General features: G+C 33.8%; 1 protein-coding gene across 1 annotated transcript in view; it reads right to left on the bottom strand.

The window, feature by feature from the left end:
- Gmcl1 (germ cell-less 1, spermatogenesis associated) overlaps positions 1-19091 on the bottom strand; it is a 47116-nt gene that overhangs the window by 13396 nt on the left and 14629 nt on the right. Inside the window, exons 8-11 of the mRNA XM_027934532.2 lie at positions 17458-17548; positions 12241-12378; positions 7065-7134; positions 3694-3769 (exon numbers count right to left, since the gene is read on the bottom strand). Coding sequence (XP_027790333.2) covers positions 3694-3769; positions 7065-7134; positions 12241-12378; positions 17458-17548 — 375 coding nt within the window. The remainder of the gene's footprint in view (positions 1-3693; positions 3770-7064; positions 7135-12240; positions 12379-17457; positions 17549-19091) is intronic.

Genomic DNA, 19091 nt, shown 5'->3' with positions numbered 1-19091 from the left:
GTACCACGGGATAGGGAAATAAAGTTAGGGCTTCAAGGGTTTGATGGGCACCCTGAATTAAAACATTAATTCAATATTTAGCCAACACACTCAGTACATATACCAGACACTGCTTTAGGCAGTGGAGACATAGCAGTAAATAAAGTTTCTGCCCTAGTAGAACTTATATTCCACTATGTGAATATGTTTGTGTGGTAGAATGGAAGATGTACAATTCACATGCTCTAGAAGAGAAGAGAAGGTCAGAAGAGTCACAGGGTAGAGGAGGGGGCTTGCAGTTGAGAAGCCTGCCTGCCAATTTATACAAGTACACAGGAAAATCTCTCTGAGGAGGATAGGTGAAAGATCAGATCAGGTAGCTATCTGGGGAAAGAGTGTTATAGGTAGTGAGAACAGCAAGTATAAAGCTCTAAGGGTAAAAATATGCTTGGTGTATGTAAGGATCAGCAAGATAGGCTATATGGATGGGGCAGTGACTGACAGTGTTAGAAACTGGAAATGAATTCATAGAGGAATTTGAGGGCCAGAAAAGATAGGGTCTAATGGTCTATGGTAAGAAAGAGTTTAGATTTCCTCTAATTGTGGTGGGAGGTGAATGGAGGCTATTTAGGGAAGGGAGTGACAAATCTAACTTACATTTTAAAAAGATCACTTGGTTGAATGTCAAGGAAGCAAGAGTAAAACAGCACTAATGAGGCCACTCCAATAGCCCAGGCAGGAGAGAATGGTGATATGGACTTGAGTGATAGTGGTAGACATGCTAAGAATGTATTTAAGGCATAAATCCTTGAAAATTTCTTATGGAAAACGAGAGTGGTATGAAAGAAAGAGGAATCCAAAATGAACCCAAAGTTTGGAGCCTATGCAATGGCCTAATGGAGGGACCATCTACAGGCTGCAGAATATATGGGAAGGAGGTGGTTTATGGAAGACAGAAGCTCTGCTTGGGATTGTTATATTAGAGATCTACTAGGTATTTGAAGAAGATGCTATTTGAGTAGCTGGATATATGAATTTAGAGGTAGGAGTCATCAGGGTACAGATAGAGTGTGACATCATGAGATTCTATGAGATCAATTATGAGGAGCACAGGTAGGGAGAAGTTCAAGGATTTGAGCCTCTAGTTAAAGCAACATTTGTTGAATAAGAGAAGGATTTAGCAAAGACTAGAAGGAGCAGCCAATGAAGTAGGAAGAAAACCAGCAGAGTATGCTGTCCTAGAAGTCGAGAAAATCTTTCAATAAGGAGTGAGTGAACAAAAATGTCAATATTGACAAGAGTTTTCAGAAGAAAACTGACATTGATTACTTGAACTACTCGATTTGGCAATGTGGGATCACTGCTGATTCTGGCATGACAGTTTCAGTGAAGTTGTGCTACGGAGTAGATTCAAGAAGGCATCAGAAAAGAAGAAATATAGTGAACAAATACAGGCAACTTTTTTCAATGAGTTTTGCCTAAACGGGAGAGAAGAGAAATGGAGTGGTAGCTAGAGGAGAATGTGGAGTCAAAATATTGTTTAAGATGGGTGGTAATGCAGGATGATGTTATATGCTAAATATGAATAAGCCAACAGAAGAGAAAAACCGATTATACAGGAAAAGGCAGTTATTACTGTAGGAACAAAATTTTTGAACAGAGGAGAAGGGATGGGATTCAGTAGAAGAACAGGGGATGCACTAGGACAGAAGCAGACAGTTCAGCCATTCTCTAAAGAAAAAAAGCACAGTGCACAGCTACAAATTGGTGGAACTGTTGGTAAGAGGATGTACAGATTCTCTTCCTATTGCAGTAAGAACAATGTATTGTATAACCTACTGTGGTTAAAAAATTGCTGGAGTCCAGGTACTTGAGGGAGAGAGCTAGAAAGATAAGAGGAAGTGAAGCCTGAAAAGGGATGCTTTTTTCAATAAGAGATTTTGAAGGTGGTAGTTAGTTGATTAAAAAAAAACTTAGGATGTCCTTATGTTAGGGTGAAGCACAAGATCACTGGGGGAAGATAAGGGAACAGACATACTGAAAACACCAAGACTGGTAATAACAGTAGTGACAAGTAATGACAGTGAGCCTATGAATGATGGCCACAATAAGGGTCTTAGGTAGTGTAATAGAAGAATTTGCTTCAAAGGAGCTGTAGTCCAATGAAGGACAAAGGAGGAACAAAATCTGAAAGCAGCAACAAAGAAAAACAAGAATAAATAAGACAACTGTTCCTCTTGCACACTCAGAACATTTATCACAACTGTGAATACAAACATAATTAACTTTAAAAATTAAAGTTAAGCTCGATGTGGTGGTACATGCCTATAATTCCAGCTACTCAGGAATGAAGCAGGAGGATCATGGTTTGAGGCTAGCCTGGGCAATTTAGAAAGACCCTGTGTCTCAGAATAAAATGAACAAACAAAACAAAGGGCTGGAGATGTAGCTCAGTGGTAGAGAGCTTGCCTAGCATGATTGAGGCCCTGGGTTTAATCCCTAATATTGAGAAGGAAAAAAAAAAAAAAAAAAGAGGGTAAATGTGGAAGAAAAGGGATCAAATGGGTATACAAATTAGGCTAAAATTTCTTTTAAAATGAAAATCATGATTAGGCTTTAAAAATCAACTTAATAAATGACAATCAGCTCTTAAAAAATTAAATAGAAAATAAGTTCGTTGGATACAGCAAAGGTAAGTATTATTTTAAATATTTATAAATATGCATACACACATATATCATGGTAAGATAAAAAGGTAATTTTTTGGGGGGGATTCTGAGGATTGAACTCAAGGGCACTTGACACTGAGCCATATCCCCAGCCCTATTTTGTATTTTATTTAGAGACATAGTCTCACTGAATTGCTTAGAATCTCACTTTTGCTAAGACTGGCTGTGAACTCAGGATCCTCTTGCCTCAGCCTCCCAAGCTGCTAGGCTTACAGCTATGTGCCACTGCAAAAAGATCATTCTTAAAATACATTTACACAATAAAATACACAATACATTTATTTCATTCATTTATTTATTTTTATGGGGTGCTGAGAATCAAACCCAGTGCCTCACATGTGCTAGGCAAGCGCTCTACCACTGAGCTATAACCCCAGCCTCAAAAAAGGTGATTCTTAATGTAGTTAGCAATCAAAGGGTTTGACTATCTTTGATTTAGGGTAATTAAAAAACAGAATGACTTTTAAGACTATGTAATGTTCTCACATAACTTCCCTTTTTCTTTTTAGGGGTGATAGGGCCTTTTTAAATTGCCCAGTCTAGTCTTGATTTGGTGATCCCTCTGCCTCAGCCTTCTGAGTAGCTGGGATTATGGGTAGTTGCCACCATGCCTGGCTCATTTTACTTCCTTATCTTGATTTCTGAATTGCTGAGGGATCCTCTTCTCAAATCTCTTATCTGGATCCCAAATTTAAGTTCAACAGTCTCATGCAAGGCTGTGTAATTTATCACTGAGCATGGTAGCTGAAACTCATTGCCTAGGACCACATACTACTAGAACTATCAAATAAGCTCTCCATAAGCATAGTAGGTATCATGATGGATATACAAAGTGCATTATGGTTATAGAGTTCCCAGACATTTGTTCTATTAGTTTTTATTATGAAGAATTGAAAACATATGAAAGTACAAAAAATAGTCCAATGAACCACACTTTCTCAACTATCTGTATGAGAAAAATTTAAGAATCACAACCCATACTTACTTCACCATCTTTGGCAAGCTTTCTACCACATCTCATGCTATTTCCCTCTAGTTCTTCTTTATTGATTTCTTGAGGCCTAAAAACATACATAAGACAAGAACTTCCATAGAAAATAGGTAACTGGTAATTGAAAAAGAGCTGCAAAAAGTTAAAAAGAACAAGGGCTGGGGATAAAGCTCAGTGACAGTGTACCTTAGGCTCAATCCTCAGTATCACAATAAATAAATAAAATAAAAATTAGAAAATTAAAAATAAATAAAACAAAAAGTCTCACTACTTGATTTAAATATGTACACACACTTTTTTTTGCGGCGGGGGGGGGCATGTATAGATAAAAATAAGAATGTATTGGGCTGGAGGTGGAGTATAGCTCAGTGGTAGAACATTTGCCTAGCATAATGAGGCCCTGGGTTCAATCCCCAATACTGCAAAAGAATAAAAAAAAATAAAAATAAAAAAATTGAGAATTTGTTGATTAAATTTAGTCCATTACCTTGCTAAATAAAATTTTTAAAAAATCAAAATTCTTCAATGTCTCACTTTTGCCCTGACTTCTAGATTTATTTTTATTAGGGCTCAGCCAAATCAGAGAAAAGGGGGAAAAATATGAAAATGCTGTTTACCAGGAAAATATAATGCTTAAAAGTCTAATAGCTAAGTAAAAGAAATTAAAGTCTATTATTTTTATAAGATGTGACCTAATTATTACCTATCACTTGATAGTACTTATTTTATAGATAAGCCAGTTTCATTTAGTATAACTCTACAAAATCATTGTCATAGAAAAAAAAGCTGTATAATACTATCTATTTTCCTTCAGTTTATTCCTTACTTAAAAAACTTTAGTTAACTGAGAGAAACCTTGTGCTTTTAAGTTGTAATAACAAATGGCATTATTATTATTTTGGTATTCCAAATAAAATACACTATATTCATTAGTTTACACATAAAGTGCCTAGAAACTGGAACGTAATATATAATCATAATAAGTAAATGTAAATAAGACATATTCTTCATGTCCAAGTACTGCACCCTAGTAAATAATTGGACATAATTAATGATCATAATAATGTGGAAAGAGACGCTATGTTAAAACCACAAGGGCACAGATTTATTGCCCAGAGTAGAGGGGAATATCATGACAGAGTAAGTGTTTGTGTTTAGTAGGACTTGTGTTGGAGTGGAGGTGGGAGGCCTATCTGCACAGTGGGAAGGAATACATGCAGAAGGAACAGTAGGCTACATATAAAAAAGGGACTGAAGAATAGAATATAAATAGATAAAGAATTTAGTGCAGCTGGAATATAAGATGAACAGGAGGACGGATGAAGCTAAAGGCATCTGAGACAGACTGTTGAAGGTTGCCAGGGGCCAGGCTAATTAAAGTTTCAACTTTTCCTGTAGGTAGTAGAATTCCCAGATGTTAGTTTTATTATTATTCAACTTTTTATTATGAAATATTGCAAACATGATAGTGGACAAAATTACATAATGACCCATCTCAACATCTAGCCTCAATAATCTTGAGCAATGATAATTATTTAACCATTAGTACTGAATATCCTGGACACATTTAAGCAGGGAAGTAACACAACTATATTTCTGTTTTAGAAAAATAACCCTCTTGGCAATACATAAGAGAGTTTGGACAAAAAGAACCCTGGAGGGAGATGTAACTAGTATAACCTAGTATCCAGGAAATACACTACCTTCCTCACTTTAGCAATGCTGCAGCTGTGGGCAGATGCTGCATACCCACAGAATAGAATATATCATCAGTGGCAATATAATCATATACTTCTTTTTTCAGTACTGGAGATTAAACTCAGAACTTCATGCATGTCAGACAACTTCTCTACCACTGAGTTATACCCCTTTCTCTACATACATACTTCTGAGGTCAAGAAAATCAGACACTTAGGTAAGACTCTTACTAACCTCAGTAAGGATAAAAGTGAGAAATTTTTTGAAAAATAAAGAACATCCAAAATTTTAAAGCTGAACACACAAAATAATGAGGTGTTATTATTTAGTTTCTATTTTATTTATAATCCCATTTTTTCCAAATCAAAACAAAACAACAACCCCAACAAAACCCTGGATGATAATAACCTCATACTTATTGTTTAGATATGAACTTATAAATAGACCATTATTTTAGGAAATTCTTCTGTATATAAAAATGGCTAAAGATATTAGGGTCAAAAAAATTAAACTTCTTGAGGCCTCTTCTATATACTTACAGGTGAAAGTCTTTCACACTATTTCAAGGAGCTAGCATAAGGAACACACAATAAATGTGCAAGTACTTCTGTGAACTGCAAAGCACTACAAATTTAAAGAAAAGGTTATTTTCTTTCCCTTAAAATGAAGAAAGTGCATAAATATTCTGTAGGGGGTCAGAAGTTTTGGGGGAAACACCTGTAACCAGATAGATTTAATTCATTTTAGACTCAAAGATCTTCAAAACCTTTTTATTAATCAGAAGTTGATAATACTACCACAAATATGAAAATCAGCTTTATCTATAGATAAGTATGAAAAATAAACTTATGAAAGCATCATTCCAAGTAATATTTCAATGTTAAAAGGAAATCATAATAGGTGAAAAAATATATGAATTATTCAATTTTACTAACATAACAAGTGACAATTCAAACACCCTATTTACTATTTTAACTGACCAGAAATTTGTAAAAGACTGATAATGTATATAAGAATAAAAGTTGATTACATATCTTTTCTCTACTTCAATACAGCAATGATTTTTCAATATAATGAAAAATTTAAAAATTCAAAGCAAAAAGAAAATATTATTTTTGGACTAGGGATATAGGTCAGTGGTAGAGTGCTTGCCTAGCATGCAAGAGGCTCTGGGTTTGATCTCCAGCACACACACAAAAAAAACCCAAAATGGTTTTACGGTACTGGAAATTGAACCCAGAATGGCTCTATCACTGAACTACATCATCAGCTCAATTTATTTATTTTCCTTCTTTCTCTCCTTCCTTCCTTCTCCTCTTCCTCTCTTCCCCTTCTCCCTTTCTTCCCTTCTTCCCTTCCTCCCTTCTTCTTTCCACCATTCTTCCCCCCTTCCTCTATCTAACTGCCCACCTACCTACCTATCTATCCAACTTTTGTGTACATGCGATTAAACCCAGGGTACTCTACCACTGAGCTATACCCCAGACTTTTCTTATTTTTATTTTGACACAGGGTCTTCACTAAGTTTTACCCAGGTTGGCTGTGAACTTGTGATCCTTCTGCCTCAGCCTCCCGAGTTCCTGGGATTACAAGTGTATGCTAGCCACTTGGTTAAAAGGTTTATTATTATTTTTTAAATGAACAATAATAAAATGAAATATACTTACCCCACTTCACTGTCTTGTTCTGCCCGGAGCATAGCAAGCCACTGCTGCTTATATACAGAAGATAGCCATTCTAAAGCATAAACATTAATTAAGTAATTAAAAATAAATAAAAATGGAAGGACATACAGGATTTAAATATGTTAAATAGTTGATAGAATTGTTATTATTTCTAAATTTTAAAATAGTAATTTAAAAAGCAAGTATCTTAGATTTTACAAATGTGCAGTAACAATATGGCTTAATGATCTTTTAAGTGGTAAAGTTCATCCAAATTTGCCTCAGTCTAGATTCTACTTAGATTACATATACTTAAATTAGAATTTAAATCCTTAGTTAAAAGTTATTAATTAGAAGTTATTAATTCTTGCATTTAATAGTTTAAAAAGTTTCCTTTTCACAGCTTATGTTAATTTTCATTTGTGAGAATAATTTCTAAAACAATACTTTGTTTTACAAAAGTTTCAACAGAAAACTGAATAATGAATTTTTCCTTTATTAAATTACCAAAAAATAAAAATTAACTCTTTTTTTTAAAATAAGCCACCATTAAATTAGCAAGTGAAAAATGATTACTTAAAAAATAATTTTGGAATATTAGATTTATATAACTATCATTAAAAATAAAACATTTTGCCAGGCATAGTGGTATACCCTTGTAATCCCAGTGACTTGGGAGGCTGAGGCAAGAGGATCAAAAGTTCTAGGCCAGTCTGGGAAATTTAGGGAGATCCTGACTCCAAATAAAGAATAAAAAAGGTTGGGAATGTAGCTCAGTGCATAAGGCCCTGGATTCAATCCTTAGTCACACACTCACACACTCTCTTTCACATACACACAAGACTTTAGCTTATTCTAATTATTATTAAATTTATAACTAGAGATTTTCTTTTTTAAAAAAAATTTTTTTTAGTTGTAGTTGGACACAATACCTTTATTTTTTTTTTATTTAGTTTTATGTGATGTTGGGGATCGAACCCAGCACCTTGCACGTGCTAGGCGAGCGCTCTACCGCTGAGCCACAACCCCAACCCGAGATTTTCTTTAATAATAAGCATGTAATTTTTATTTTTTATAATTCTGGACAAGTTGAAATTTTAGTTATTTAGATAAAAATATAGATTAATGGGGCTGGGGTTGTGGCTCAGCAGTAGAGCACTTGCCTCACATGTGTGAGGCTCTAGGTTCGATCCTTACTACCACATAAAAATAAATAAAATAAAGGTATTGTGTCCATTTACAACTGAAAAAAAGGTTTAAAAAATAAAATAAAAGTAGAATTGCTTAGCACTATATTTATCTTTTTGCTATTTTATTCCCCAAACCAGAGAGTTGTTTTTGTAGGCTGAGTGTATATAGCTCAGTGGTGGAGTACTTGCCTAGAATGTGCAGGTTCCCCGAGTTTGACCCCTAGGACCACAAATGGGAAAAGGGGGGTTGGGGTTGGAAGAGAGGAAAAGAAGGACTATTTTTCTTTCAAGTTCTTAATTTTTACCTTAAAGAGGGGAGAAACACCAGTGCAATTAAAATCTGGATTTTCACTTTCTAAGTCTGTACTTAATGAAGGTATCCAGGGCAGGGGTTGTAGCTCAGTGGTATAGTGTTTGCTTCGCATGTATGAGGCTCTGTGTTTGATCTCTAGCACTGTGGGTTATGGGGTGAGGGGGGGTGGGATCCAGATGAGTTCCAATGATTTACTGTATGCTTCCTTAAAACACGGTGTAAACACATTTTTCAATGTTTCAGTGCCCCCAAATAATATTCTTGCTATTATTAAAAGGCATAACTAACTGCTAAATGTTTATGCCAATTTATCTTCCTAGGTAAACTCATGACGAATTTTATGTGACTCAGTACACAAACATATATATCTGCAATTCATTTGGATTTTTAAATTTTGTTTTACTGTAAAATGCTGGTTCCTATCCATTAAAATGATAATTTTACTAATGAGTTGTGTCTATGGCCTATCATGAATGATTTGTAAAATTAGAATGAAAGGGTTACACATATATATTCTCAGTATCATGTGAGAGATATTGCATGAAAATGTTTTTTAACATTTAAATTGACAAACTTTGTATAATCTCCTTTATTTTTTCTAACATTTTTTTAAGAGAGAGAGAGAGAGAGAGAATTTTTAATATTTATTTTTTAGTTTTCGGCAGACACAACATCTCTTTTTGTATGTGGTGCTGAGGATCGAACCCGGGCCGCACGCATGCCAGGCGAGCGCGCTACCGCTTGAGCCACATCCCCAGCCCATGTATAATCTCCTTTAAAACCAAAAACATTTTAACAAATTAAAAACATGAGTGCATATTTTTGTCCCTCCTGACTTTCCAGTTTGAAAGAGTGAAAAGTCAAACTTTAAATCTTGTCACTGGTAGCTAAAAGCTTGTAGGACCTATGTCTTACAAAGCAGGATTCCAAAAACAAATCAATGGAACACAACCTGAAATGCACTATTAAGTTATTACAATAGGGCAGAAAAATAATCTGGTACAATATAAGATGAAAATAAGTGAAACAGGTTCTTTTACATAGTTTTTTTTCAGTTATAGGTGGACACAACATCTTTATCTTATTTTTATGTGGTGCTGAGGATTGAACCAGTGCCTCACACATGGTAGGTGAGCATTCTACCTCTGAGCCACAACCCAGCCCTACAGTTTTTAATATGCTTATATGCAGTCATATCTTCAGAAGGCAGAGTCATTAGACAGAGTTTGCTAGTCTTTTTTTTTTTTTTTTTTACATATATATCGGGGATTAAACCCAGGGGTGCTCTACACGGAGCTATATCCCCAGTCCTCTTTGAGATAGTGTATTGCTAAGCTGCCAAGACTGGCGTTGAACTTGTGACTCTCTTGCCTCAGCCTCCTGAGTTGCTAGGAATACAGGTGGGCATACTAAAATCCTTTTTGACAGAATATTGGGTAGAAAGATTCTGAAAAAGCCTTCAAGAAACTATGACTCTCACCAGAAATGGGGATGCTTGCCTATAATCCCATCTACTCTGGAGGCTAAGATGGGAGGCTTGCCACGTTTGGGGTCAGTCTCAGCAACTCAGCAAGAACTTGTCTCAAATTTTTAAGAAATTAAATAAAATTTAAAAAGGGCTGGGGAATGTCGTTCAGTGGCAGACCACCCCTAGGTTCTATTCCCAGTGACAAATAAATGATATAAATTAGAAGAAATTAATTTAGATTATTCCCTTGTCTTAAACAAAGGAAATGGGAACCATATCATTTAAAAATCTAATGTCCTATATTTACAGATTTTAAAAAACAAACAAATAATCACATTCCTAACTTGCCCAGAATTTTGCTGTGTAAGTGAAAGGAAAAGTATATCGTTTATGGTCTGGGCAGCAGGAAGATATTAAATCAAGTGACCAAGTCTTAAACGAATGTGGAAAAATAACTAGATTCAGGAAAAAAAGGACAGAGGGTCAGATCACATGCAATACTGGTTTGGAAAGAACACAGAAGAGTTAGGACCATGACCATCAGGCTTTTATTAGCAGGGTGTGAGAGATGAAGTCCTACCCAGAGAGAAAATATCTTCTGGTAGAATGAAATAAATGGAGGGAAGAGATAGAATATTCTGAGATTTTGTTGACCCAGACATTCAGGGCAAATAATAGAAAGATTTGGGAGGAACAGTAATAAGATAGGTTAGTGGCATTTCTAAATTTTTGACTTAAAGATGGTAAACAGATATAAAATCTCCCTAGACTGATGAATGTATAACTTTTATTAATGTTAACACATTTGGCACTATTTCTGAAAAATGATCAATAAATGTTAGGTTGATTAGTCAAAATTATTTCCATTTACTTCAAAGCTGAGATGCCATCCGACTCAGAGCATATACTAATTTATCTCAATAATATGAGCTAGATAACCAATTTCTGTCCCCTCACAAGCACTGTGGTATGTAACTTTACTTTATACACTGCATTTAAAACTGCAACTTTTATTTGGACATACAGGAAAATCTATTTGCAGATTTATATTTGTAGGATGGGGTATTATAAAATTTTTAAAAAGATTTCTCCCATAAGTCAGAAAAACATGACTGAAATTTGATCAGAATAAAAATCTAAGTTATTTTATAGTGAATAAAATATTTCAGACTAGAAATATCTGTGCCCATCATGAATTCAAAAAAAATATAAGGATTATCCACTTGCATCATACATACACCTAAATTAAACTATTTTAGAACAGATTTTTTTTTGCATTACTGGGGATTGAATCCAGGGCCTGGTGAATGCCAGGCACACACTCTACCATTGAGCTATATCCCTAACCCTTAAAATTCATTTCTAAAGAGACTTAAAAGGAAATAAAATTGAAATGGGTATAATTGTCTTTGGCATCTAATATTAAATCGCTGCTAGGGCCTGGTGTTCAATACATGCTGTATTTATATTTCTTATATCCTTATGTATTACTAAACTGAATCTTTCTGAAACATTAAGAGATTTAACTTTGAAAATGAAATCAGTAGTTGGTTTCAAAAAATTGAAATTAAAATTAGCAAGGATATTATATCTGGTTCAACATGAAGTTTAAAACCTTAGATGGAAAGAAAAAACAGAAAATAAGCACATTTAAGTAAGTAGTATTAATAGAAAAAGCAGTTATGCATTTTAAATACTTCTGAAGTCTTTTTTTAAAACTCAGGGGTACTTAATCACTGAGCCACATTCCCAGTCCTATTTTGTCTTTTATTTAGAGACAGGGTTTCACTGAGTTGCTTAGCACCTCACTTTTGCTGAGGCTGGCTTTGAACTCTTGATCCTCCTGCCTCAGCCTCCAGAGCCACTGGGATTACAGGCATGCACCACTGTGCCTGGCTCAAAAGTCATTTTTAAAAGTCTGATCCAAAACAGTGTACTGATAATTAAAGAATATCCATATTACAGAACACTAGTCACTTAACTATTCTGGAGAATATTTAATGAAATATGGGAAAACACGCATAATATATAATGTGAACATAGAAAATTATCTATACGGTATAATTGTACTGGTGCAAAAATATATATATACCACTTTTGAATTTAGGTTAATTTCTTATTTGGTTCATTATTCTTTTCTATGATATATATTATTGTTAAAATCAGAAAAACATTACTTAAAATCATAAATTCATCATATTCTCTTACCTGACGGTACTAGAGAATCTTGTTCAATAATCCTTGCAGAAGCCAGATCACTAATAATATACTGTAACCTTAAATGTCTAAACACTGACACAAATGGTTTCCCTTGCTCAGTTTCAAGGAATGCCGTACCTTCAAAATCTATTGAAAAAACAAAATAAGTGATTATTTTCAAACCTATTATTTTATCCCTAAATGTCTTTGTGGACAGGGATACACATACACAGTCCTTAAAATACAAATTAGCTATTTCAAAGTTTCTAAGAATTTTATAAACCTAACATGTGAGGATAAAAACTTGGGGAGATTCAGACAAAGTCCCAAAAAATTAACTTTGGTCCTAGTCAGACTGCTGGCCTGGGAATTAATTTGGAGGGCTTTAGAGTTTGTGGTGCAACAAGGGGGTAAAGGCTTGAGAAAAGTACTTAGGGTTAGACTATCCAGAATTACTTCCCAAGGACTGAACACTCCAGTGAAACTCAAGCCCAGAAGCTTCACTTGAAGGTCTTTCACAAGATTCTCAGGACACAGAACACCTTTTGGGAGTCTTCTAATATTTCTCAGCAAAAACAAGACACTGTTCAAGGGAGGGAAAGGGAAGAGGCAGGGGATTAGCAAGGATGGTGGAATGTGATGGACATCATTATCCAAAGTACATGTATGAAGACTCGAATTGGGTGTCAACCTACTTTATATACAAACAAGAGATATGAAAAATTGTGGTATATATGTGTAATAAGAATTGTAATGCAAAAAATAAAACAAGTACATGTATGAAGACATGAATTGGCATGAACATACTTTATACAAAGATATGAAAAATTGTGCTCCATATGTGTAATAAGAATTGTAATACATTCCACTGTTGTGTATTTAAAAAAATAAAATCAATTAAAAAAAGACACTGTCATCACAGATTTGCAACACATGGGTAGTATTAATTTATTACTAAAATAATTCCAGTCTCTGAAGCACATGAATAATTTTTTTTTAATTTTAGGGAGAATTTAAGGTTATTCCAAAAAATTACTCTTGATTGCATTTCAATGTGCTTTCACGAATGTGAAGGAAATGTTTAGGTATTGCTATTAAACATGAATTAATTTGTGCATAAGACCCAGCTTACATTCACCCTTGTTTCTAATAAGGATAAAGATAAGAGATGAGAGCTGCTATTATAGACTATTATATCTCAAGCCATGAAACACAAGTTTTCTGTGAACTAGAAAAGTATTTTGCACTGAAATAGTTTTCCTGAAAATTGTGAAAAGACATCTAATAAAAAGAATTTTCATAATTTTCAATTTTTTTCATACTTTTTTTTTGTATTCGTTTGGCATCTACCAAGAGTCAAGCAGAGCAGAAAAGAAAGTATTATACTTTTTAAAAATTAATAGTTAACGTTGATTATTTACACAATAGGTGTGTGACTGGATTTATTTCTCTGCCTTTTTCTATAATGAAAACAGTTCTAGTTCATATGCTGAATTAACTGTGCAATTTCATGGGATGTATTAAGAATATCATTAATGTTTTTACAGTTACTCTGACACATAAGCAAGTTATAAAAATCTAATCTGTCTCATAAAAGTCTGGTAATTATTCCATGGAGCCTTTCCTTCAAGGTTATAGGCTTATTTGCTTATTTTAGTAATAAATTATTACTACCCATGTGTTGCAAAACTGTGATGACAGTGTCTTATTTTTGCTGAGACATATTAGAATACTCCCAAAAGGTGTTCTGTGTCCGGAGTATCTTGTGAAAGACCCTCAATTGAAGCTTCTGGGCTCGAGTTTCACTGGAGTGTTCAGTCCTTGGGAAGTAATTCTGGAGAGTTAGTCAAACCTTAAGTACTTTCTCAAGCCTTTACCCCCTGTTGCACTATAAACTCTAAAGCCCCCAAAATTAATTCATGGAAACAAAAAATAAACAAGAAATAAAAATTTCTTGCTGGCCAACATGTCACTATATTAATTGTATCATTCAAATTCAATAGCAATACTGAGGTGTAACTGTATACAAATTTTCCAAAATTTCTGTTGTTTCTTTTCATCTTGATCCACATATATCTGGAAAGTCAAATAAAACTTAAAAGAGATATATCAATCTATAATGGGCAAAAGGACAAGTGATTTTTCTCTATTTCCTAAGTATGTTTTCTAATTTTGAAAACTGTTTGAAATGACTTTTATAAAGACCTCACAGAAAAACAATGGCATTAGACATATATTTTCCTTTATGCAATAAATATCTCTCTGAAAATTCTATATTGTATACTGTTACACATTGTGACTGGAATGAAGATTCTGGGGTGGGAAAAACAGAAATGGACCATAGTTTCCTATTCTGATTTCTGCCAGGTGGGCTGGAGATTAGTTTCTCTTATTGATGGGTTGTTGTGTTTGATTAATCAGGAGCACAAATGAGCATGAAGTTATAGCAACATTTACCTATTAACTACTGTTTCTATGAAGTCCTTTTGTCCTTCTAACTTCTCCACCTCCAGATTCTGTGTTTGATTTAAATTCTTTCCTATACTTTCCTCCTCTATAATTTTTCTAATCCTCCCTTAATTGCCACAAGGTAACACTGAAATATAATTTAATATATAAACTTAATATTTTGTTCTTCAAGTAAATCATTAGAATTTATTGATATGGTCTTTCATACATTTTTAGTTCAGTAGCTTGAATAATTTATCTGGCTTTGAGCTAGGAAATTTGACTACATAAAATAATTCTATAAAATTTATTTAAATAAGACAAAAGAACACCACACTTTAAAATTAAGAACTTCTATTCAGGGCTAGGGATATAGTTCAGTAGTAGAGTGCTTGCATAGCAAGTGCCAAGCAATCCCCAGTACTCCAAAATAAAAGAAACATTTGCCAGGCATAGTGGAGCACATCTGTAATCCCAGCAGTTTGGGAGTCTGAGAAAGAAGGATTGCAAGTTCAAGGTCAGCCTCAGCAATTTAGCAAGTTCCTAAGCAACTCAGACCTGACCTAATAATTGAAAATTATTAAAAAATTAATAATAAAAAATTAAAAATTAAGAGAATAAAATCATGGCATTTGCAGGTAAATGGATGGAGCCGGAGAATATAATGAACTGAAGTAAGTCAATCCCAAAAAACCAAGTGCCGAATTTTTTCTCTGATATAAGGAGGCTGATTCATAATGGGGATTGGGGGGCAGTGTGGGAGGAATATAAGAACTTCAGATAGGGCAAAGGGGAGGGAGGCATGGGGGTAGGAAGGACGATGGAATGAGACATACATCATACCCTAAGTACATGTATGAAAACATGAAAGGTGTAACTCTACTTTGTATACAACCAGAGACATGAAAAATTGTTCTATATTTGTGTAATATGAATTGAAATTACATTTTGTTCTCATATATAACAAATTAGAATAAATTTTTAAAAATCCAAATGCAATTAGTCAATTCAGAATAGAAATAAGGTAAACCTATTAAAGTAACTATACTTTGAATTAAAAAAAAAAAGGGCGGGGGATATAGCTCAGTGGTAAATTATCCCTAGTTTAAATGGTACCTCCCCTCCAAAAAAAAAACAAACTTCTATTCATCAAAAGACATCTTTAAGAAAGCAGAAGGATAATCTACAAGTTGGAAGATAAATGTAAAATGAATTTATGACAAATGATTGGTTATCAATAACACATAAAGAAGGGGATGGGATTGTGGCTCAGTGGTAGAGTGCTTGCCTAGAATGTGCGGGGCCTTGGGTTCGATCCTCAGCACCACATAAATGTAAAATAAAGATATTGTGTACACCTGGAACTGAAAAATAAGTACTAAAAAAAAATACATACAGATTACCTATAAATCATGGGCTGGGGTTGTGGCTCAGTGGTAGAGCACTTGCGTAACATGCATGAGGCCACCGGGTTTCATCCCCAGCACCACATAAAAAAACTAAATAAACAAAATAAATGTATTATGTCAAAAAAAAGGAAAAAGACTCATACATTTCATAATTTCATAGAAAAGGAAAAACATGACTAATATAACATACACAAGCCATTTAATCTCTTTAGTTAACAAGGAAATGAAAATTAAGACACAATATGAAGTAGTTTCATAACAACTAAAACAAAATGATATATTGTCCAGTAGTACGCTGCAGCTGGCTCATGTTAGCTCATAGGAACTGTGTGCCTCTCTTTCCAACTCTGCATTCAGTGATGTCATGTTGGTAGCTAGAAATCAGCCATGTGAAGAGAATTTTGGCCATGGAAAACTTTGCTACAAATCAGGGATTGGTTTTTCAGTGAGTCAGCTCATTAGCACACCACTATGTTAAGACATATATTCATATATGTAAAGACTTGCACTTTTACTTCCTAGATCTGCTGCCACTTAATAGCTCAAGAGATATATGCATAAAGTGGCAAAATTTTGTTTAAAGCAAAAGAAAAATAAACACAAAATTCAATGTAGTGGTTGGGGAAAGTAAGAGGGACTTAATAGGAGAAAAACAAAAGGACACTGAAGTACACTCTACAGGGAGAAAATTAAAATTAGTTCATGGAGGTTCAATATATTATTAAAAATACCTCAAAAAGATGGCCATACATGACCAAAAATGATAGTATGCTAAGAAAATGAAGAACAAAGGATTATTATTTATCTCCTTTTTTTGTACCTGGGGGCCATTAGAAGTTTTATCCTAGATTTATTTTAGCAAACTAAAAAATAAATACATTATATACTTCCTTCTACCCATATTAGACCTTTTTAGCAGTTGATCTGAATCAATTTTGGATTAATTTCCCTAAGAAAATCTGATAAAAGATACAGAAGCTCCCCCTTTCCAAAAATGCAGATAGCACACATGTACCTAGCCAATTCGGAATTTACACACAGAAGCCTGTCCATAGCCTCTCATGTTTTAGAATTGTTGCCAATAGATAGGATAATCGGTTATGAAAAATTCAATGTGATTAAACTAAAGAATGAATTCGATAACCATGACCTGTTGGTGAGACAATGGGAGAAAGAACAGTTTTAGGCATAACCATAGGTAAGGCATTTTTCTTAATCTAACCTCAATTTTCTCATTGTAACTAAGAGACTAAATTAGATAATTGCTAAGGTTCTCTCCAGATCTAAAATTAAGTCTATAAATAAGTGAAGGCCCAGTTTTAATAAATTCCATTAAAATAAAGATAAGTTCTTTAAATTTTAGGCATACCTTTTCTCCGCTTAGAAAACCAGACATCTGTTTCTGTCAAAAGCTGTTTTAAGGATCCATTCCAAGAAGGCACAAGTTGAAGGAACATCCACTGAGTTTAAAAAAAAAGAAAAAACATTTGACTTCATCATTTTGTGATTATATTTTCAAACTGCTCCCACCTTTAAACATAACACCTTAAAATTTTAAATTTACTCTTTTATAAGCAAAAGACAAAAAGTATAACTATTATATGACATCTTTACCAGCTTTAAATTCATCATGGCATTAATCATAGTCCAATGATAAAAGCCAAATGTGCTTGTGTCAAGAAGTAAGCTAATCCCTAAAATTTATGGTCATGGATACAACTTAGATTAATGTGTTAAATAATCTTATTTTATGCATATTATCAACTTTATGCTAACTTATTCATTAATTAACAAGTCAATTTCACTAAATACTATGTAAGGATAAAGAATCAAAGTCAGGTACATTGGCACATGCCTGTAGTCCTAGCTACTTGGGAAGCAAAGGCAGGAAGATTGCTTCAGTCCAGAAGTCTGAAACCAGTTTACACAACATAGTGAGAGCCCATCCCATTAATAAATAAATAAATAAATAAAATTAAGCACGGGAAAAAGGATTATCTTATTGCTGTTGAAACAGTATCCAGAGTAGTTAAGAGTATGGACTTTTATATCCTAGATATGCTACTTAATAGCTCAACAAATTGCCTATTTTTTTCTGGGCCTTAATTTCTTCAACTGCAAAATGAGCATGATAATGTGTCTACCTTATAGGATATTAAAAGAATTAATAGAATGGGGACTAATGGAGATGATACCACGTTAAGTGTTAGCATTTATCATTACTAGCATAAAAGCAGTAATAGTAATGGTACGAAAGAATTAATACTATCTTAGTTTAGAGATAGAAATGGACCTTCTATAACTTTATGAATAACCCACACACTAAACTTCCTTAAGAAAAACAGTAATGGAATCCCACCTCTGCCATAGAGAGAAACAATCCTAATCATATAACCCAGAAGGCGTCTCAATCCCAAATTTCACAACTATGTTACATGTAGACAGTGCTCCAAGTCAGGGACAAAAGGCTAAAGGCAAAATTATGTAATTGGAAGGGAGCAGTGAGCCAGAACTCATAATACCTGGCCTTTGCCACTTAGTCATTATAAGAATTCTGAGTCTCACCATCTGTAGTAAAAGAATAATAGCTGATTTATTTCTTCAGAACTATGAAAATTAGATTAAAACATGTTGAAACCTTTCAAAAGGATGAATTACAGGTAGGCCTCTAGAAGAATAATTTCACCTTTTACTAGAAAAATTATTTGTGAAAATTTCATCATAAAATCTTGAATTCTACTAAAGCTCAACTTTGAAAACATTCCTGAAAACCATATAAAACATTTAAATTCTAAGATAACATCTTTTTACATGAAACATTTCTGATTATGTAAAGATATAACAAAAACATGTTTATGGTTGAAAAAATTCTGGGAAAAAACAAAAAGTACTCCTAAGATAGAAAAGAACAAAAAATAAAGTTATCACTCATGAAATCCCTAAATATACTTTTTAACATTTTAGCAAATAGTTCCAACTTACAATGGTTGATTTAAGATTCTT

Source organism: Marmota flaviventris, chromosome 14 (genome assembly GCF_047511675.1).
Source record: "Marmota flaviventris isolate mMarFla1 chromosome 14, mMarFla1.hap1, whole genome shotgun sequence".
NCBI lineage: Eukaryota > Metazoa > Chordata > Mammalia > Rodentia > Sciuridae > Marmota > Marmota flaviventris.
This window is presented reverse-complemented; position numbering and strand designations above follow the sequence as displayed.